This window comes from Oratosquilla oratoria, chromosome 32 (genome assembly GCF_046742065.1).
Source record: "Oratosquilla oratoria isolate Oo_2021 chromosome 32, ASM4674206v1, whole genome shotgun sequence".
Classification (NCBI taxonomy): Eukaryota; Metazoa; Arthropoda; class Malacostraca; order Stomatopoda; family Squillidae; genus Oratosquilla; species Oratosquilla oratoria.
In genome coordinates this window covers 10,568,653-10,571,869 of record NC_134808.1, presented here as the reverse complement: position 1 = coordinate 10,571,869, position 3,217 = coordinate 10,568,653, and the positions used below count along the sequence as shown (strand labels likewise).

General features: G+C 40.8%; 1 protein-coding gene across 1 annotated transcript; it reads left to right on the top strand.

Annotated features, from left to right (window-relative positions):
* The first annotated feature begins 179 nt into the window (after window positions 1-179).
* Window positions 180-2,470, top strand: LOC143017540 (uncharacterized). Its single transcript, XM_076172330.1, has 3 exons — window positions 180-431; window positions 597-1,739; window positions 1,946-2,470. The coding sequence occupies exons 1-3, from the start codon at window positions 180-182 to the stop codon at window positions 2,468-2,470; spliced, it is 1,920 nt and encodes a 639-aa protein (XP_076028445.1).
* The last annotated feature ends 747 nt before the right edge of the window (window positions 2,471-3,217 follow it).

Here is a 3,217-nt window from a genome sequence, read left to right as displayed (position 1 = left end):
TACGAGTAGAACGTACCTTGCAAGAACCTAATTCGGTCTTGCCACTTAAGTTTATGCCAGGTGATAAACTTCATGATACCTGTAAGGCCTTTAGCTTATTCTCGAGTTAACTTGCCAGGCTCTAAGCAGGTTTCACTTATATATGTATATAGAGTACGGAATCTTTTAAATTTAAAACCATGGCTAAGCAGAGTGATTTCAAAGCGACTGAGTTTGTGGGTAACCCAGAGATCCAAGAATTCAAAGAGACTAATATTTGTAAGGACGATTTAAAGTATATAGCAAAGACCTTCAATATCTCTTTCAAACCTGACTTAAGGAAAGATGAGCTACGTGGTCTAATTCTAGCTCACTTAGGGGATAAAGATGTCCTCGAAGCTTCACGTTCGTTACAAACTTCAGATCCTAATCTACTACTTGAACTAGAGAAAGTGAAGCTAATGTCTCAACAAATGCAAATAGACTATGAGAGAGAAGAAAGAGAGAGAGGAGAGAGAAGAGAGAAAGAAAAGGAAAGGGCTCATGAACTTCAACTTAAGCAATTAGACATTCAAAACAATGCCAACTCTCCTAAAACTAAGACTGATTTGCTGAAGTATGTCAAGCTTATACCTACATTTCCTGATAGTGATCCTGAGTCTTTCTTTAGGGAATTTGAATCCACAGCTCTACACTTTGAAATTCCTAAACCTGACTGGGTTTGGCTTATTAAACCTAAGCTGTCTGATAAAGCACTTAAAGTATGTAATAATGTGGACGATAACACTAATTATGACGAGGTTAAAGTAGCAATTCTAGCTTCGTACTCAATCAGTACAGAAGGATACAGACAAGCATTTAGGTCACTTAATAAACTTCAGTATCAAACTTACCATGAATTTGCCTCTGAGAAATTAAGGGGTCTTAAGAGGTGGTTAAAGTCAGCCAGTGTTAATACTTTTGATGAACTTGTTAATGTTATAGCATTAGAGGAATTTATAAGAAAGATTCCCTACTCAATCAAAATGCACCTCATCGATAGGGGAGAAAATGACCTGATTAAGGCCGCACAGTTGGCTGATGTGTTTTCCCTGGTCCATCGTTCGCCCACCAGGGAGAGGAGAGTGCTCCAGCATAATGTAAAGTCTAATAGTGGGTTTAAGGATGGTGAGCTGGTAGATCAGAGTAATTTAAAAACAAATCTAACCTGCTCGTTTTGTAAAAGACGTGGACACCACATAAAACAATGCCCAGACCCTAAATGTAAAGTGTCACAAACTACTGCTCCCAGCAAACCTGTAGCTGCAATTCTGCCTGTGCCAACCAGTAAAACTGCCGATATCTTTCAGCCTTTCCGTTCAGTTGGTGCGGTTTGTCTGGAGGATGGTGGCGAGGTGCACCCCATTCGTATCGTGAGAGATACAGCTGCTGCCCAGACGGTTATACTAAAGTCATCTGTTCCTGGTATAGACAGCAATTATACCGGCGAAAGTGTGTACCTCCATGACTTTAACAGCCAGTTTCCTTTGAGACTAGCTCGGGTGCACCTCAGCTGCGGCATTGTTCAGGGACCTGTAACGGTGGCGGTGAGCGAACAACCTTCCCTTCCTATCCCAGACTGTAGTTTACTTCTTGGTAATGACATAGCTGGTGGACTTGTACAAACTCCTGCTCCTATCATTTTGAGTGACACTCCCTTAACGCATAACCCTACTGATGAGTTAGAGCGAGAACAGCCAAATTTGTTCCCTAGTTGTGCGGTAACCCGATCCCAAAAATTAAAAGACATTCACCCCTTCCTCCTCCAAGTGCTATTCCACAAATATTCACTGAACAGAGTTTATTAGAAGCACAACAGAATGACACTACTCTAACTCCCTTACACTCTAAAGTAGTTCCCAAGGAAGAATATTCTACATCCTCCATCATTCTACTATCATGATAACATCCTCATGAGACTTTACAGACCCACCGCAATTATCAGATGATGACACCTGGGCAGAATGTCACCAAATTGGTATTACCCACCAGCTTGAGAACTCCTATAATGGAAGTAGCTCACCAAGGTCTCTCAGGTCATTTAGGAATAAGGAAGACATATCTTCGCCTTCTGAATGAGTTTTATTGGCCTGGCATGAAAAAAGATGTAGCTGAATTTGTTAAGAATTGCCACCCATGCCAGATTGTTGGGAAACCTAATGAAACTATACCACCATATCCATTGCAGCCTATTAAAGTACCTTTTGAGCCTTTCAGTAAATTAATTATAGACATTGTTGGACCTCTCCCAAAGACAAAGAAAGGCAACCAATACATTCTCACCACACTTTGCCCAACTACAAGATACCCTGATGCTTTTCCTCTTAAGAATATCTCTGCTAAAACTGTTGCTAATACACTCACTAACTTGTTCACGACCTTTGGAATCCCAGAAGAAATCCAATCAGACAGAGGTAGCAATTTACCAGTGTTCTATTTGCAGAAGTTCTAAAGCTGCTCGGTATTAAACAAACTCTATCAACAGCTTACCATCCTCAGTCGCAGGGGGCCTTGGAACGTTTTCATCAGACTATGAAATCTATGATTAGGAAGTTCTGCTGTGAGGAAGACAGAGATTGGGATGAGGGCCTGCAATTTCTTCTATTTTGCCATAAGGGAAACACCATCAGAATCCCTAGGGGTCTCACCTTTTGAGTTGCTCTTTGGACGCAAGGTAAGAGGACCCCTCAAGGTCATCAAAGATCATTTGATCTCCTTACCTTCTACAAAGTTAGTCACGGTAAACAATTACATTACCTCTCTTAAATCTAACTTGGATAAAGTTCGTTCTTTTGCCAAAACTAACCTAGCTCATGCCCAGTCCTGTAATGAAGACTAACTTTGACTCAAAAGCCTTGGTCAGAGAGTTTCAAAGAGGGGGACTTAGTCCTGGCATACATCCCCTATCTCTGGTTCACCTCTTAGCGCTAAATATCATGGACCATACAAAATTTCCTAAGAAACTATCAGATTCTAACTATGTAATTTCAACACCCGACCGTCGCAAGGCTACCCAACATATTCATGTGAACCTAATTAAACCATATAAGACCACTAGCCCACTACTAGACTATGAGAAACAAGTGTTAGCGGTGAATACTGTACCTAATGTTATGTCTCGTACACCTAATAATGCCATGTACATTAATTTTGACAAGATTTTACCGAACATTGACTCCCATCCTACCGATAATTCGCA

Coding starts and splice junctions, on each gene's coding strand:
- LOC143017540 (XM_076172330.1), top strand. CDS start 180: ATGGCTAAGCAGAGTGATTTCAAAGCGACTGAGTTTGTGGGTAACCCA. Junction 432..596: donor TACTACTTGAACTAGAGAAA/GTGAAGCTAATG, acceptor GATTTGCTGAAG/TATGTCAAGCTTATACCTAC. Junction 1,740..1,945: donor ATTTGTTCCCTAGTTGTGCG/GTAACCCGATCC, acceptor GAGACTTTACAG/ACCCACCGCAATTATCAGAT.